Source organism: Morone saxatilis, unplaced genomic scaffold (genome assembly GCF_004916995.1).
Source record: "Morone saxatilis isolate NCDOM2014 unplaced genomic scaffold, NCSU_SB_2.0 Contig6, whole genome shotgun sequence".
In the NCBI taxonomy this organism is placed as follows: domain Eukaryota; kingdom Metazoa; phylum Chordata; class Actinopteri; family Moronidae; genus Morone; species Morone saxatilis.
In genome coordinates, this window is record NW_023340206.1 from 13,182,727 (window position 1) to 13,184,621 (window position 1,895).

Below are 1,895 nucleotides of genomic sequence, written 5' to 3' on the forward strand. Positions count from 1 at the left end.
CCCCTGCTGGCCATGAGAAAGAATGCAGGTGGAAGCTCTGTCCACTAATGACATACTGTCAGTGCTGCTAATAACTGTTGATGTGATATGTGAGATCTCATCGTGCTCCTTGATGCGCTGCTTTTCACTCCATTTAAACCTTTCCGTCCCACTTCTGCAGGGTCACTTTTCCTCGCCTCTCGGAGCACAAAGAAAACCAGCTCGGGTTGCATTCTGACTGAAAGACGGCGAACACACCCCGCTGAGCCCGGTGGAAACAGGTCAAAGGGTTCCCAGCTGAAACCTGCTCACTGTGACTGATGGACCAACATATCCACCCAGGCCACGTTCTGTACTTCTTTGCAATCTTAAACTGTTAGATTTATACAGCCTCCGTCTCAAACCCAGGGGACCAAAAGTTATAAACGAGCAATTTTGTAACAAATGTTGTACAACACAAGTACAAAAACGCGTGGACAGGGTTGCTGTTCAGTCAGTTAACAAGTGGCTCACTATGAAAGAGTTTTTTGGAGTCGGGTAGGTGTACAAATAAATAAATGTGCTGCAGATTTGGAAGTTTTATCAGTGTCACATGTTGGAGTCCGCAGGCTGCTCTCAACAACAAACAATGCAACGCCATACAAAAACAAAACGATGCTGCCATGACAACCAGATTCATTATGGGCCATATACGCAAGCAAAACTAATCTCCTAATGCTCCAAGAGTGCATAAAGAAGAGTGAGACACTCAGGCAGAGCAGGAGGTGTGATCTTACCTGACACAGGTGACAGCACCATGTTGCCTGACCTTTGAACTTCGTCAAATTTGCTGAAGATGACGTTCAGCCTGCACAGAGGGGGAACAGTGAATTAGCACCAGGTGGTGGTGTGATGGTAAAAGCACCACATTCACAGCAGAATACAAACAGCCCCAGTGCTGCTCTTCTAAAAAAGAACATTTTAGATTCCCCAGAGAGACGCTAAATAGGCCAAAGTAACATCTCAGCGCCCGCAGTCTCCCAATCCAAAAATACACAGGCAATGATGATGGGTCTGCTGGGTAATATTATTAGAACAAACACTAATGATCATAATGTAACACCAGCAAACGGGTGACAGCTGTTGACTCTTTAGGAGAAACCAACCGTCTTTTTAAGGAGCAGTGCCATTTTTTAAAAGTGTAGTTTATTGCGGTGATTTTCTACTTATAATAAATGAATAAATAAATCAAATCAAAGCGAGTTCTACTGACTGAAAAGGTGTGTAGCTTATGTACAGATCCTTTTATATTAACATTATATTAACATGCCCATACTGTACATAAATAATGAAAATAATTGTTAGCTGGAGTCAAGCCGAGTCCTCCACTTTATAGGTTAGTCGTCAGTTTTCAGGGAGCACTTGAACGCACCGCGACTGAGGCAGACCCTTCTTTCCCAGGTCCATTCGCACTCGCTCTCCGACGTGGCGGTAGATCTCTACGAGGCAGTTCATGGCTCCATCACGCACCTGCAGATCGACAATAACGACAAAAACAATAAATGAACACAAATACAGCTACTTTAGTGTGTTAACGTCACGTTTTATCACTTATCGCTATACTTTTCAATAAACTTTATACTTAAAGACAGGACCTTGAAGAGACAGTCCACCCCAAAATCAAAACACATTTCTGTTTTGAAAACCTCAAATATGTAATTTTGAATTTGGGGTGAACTGTCCCTTTAAGGTTCCCTGAAACTCCCCGAGGACTTCACATTAATTATTCAATAATTAAAGGGAATAACAATTAATTATTCACTATGACAGCAAAGAAGTGCTTCTCTCCTAAAAACCCTATTCATTATTATTCATTGTAAATTAAATAATATTGTTTCCTATTTGATCATTAGTTATTATTTAATTTTCTGTATTTT

The 1,895-nt window shown here is 41.5% G+C and overlaps 1 protein-coding gene across 1 annotated transcript in view; it reads right to left on the reverse strand.

Annotated features, from left to right (window-relative positions):
- LOC118339692 (CLIP-associating protein 1-like) overlaps positions 1-1,895 on the reverse strand; it is a gene marked incomplete at its 5' end in the record, with an annotated part of 38,104 nt that overhangs the window by 33,053 nt on the left and 3,156 nt on the right. Inside the window, 2 exon segments of the mRNA XM_035677391.1 lie at positions 756-826; positions 1,391-1,488. Coding sequence (XP_035533284.1) covers positions 756-826; positions 1,391-1,488 — 169 coding nt within the window.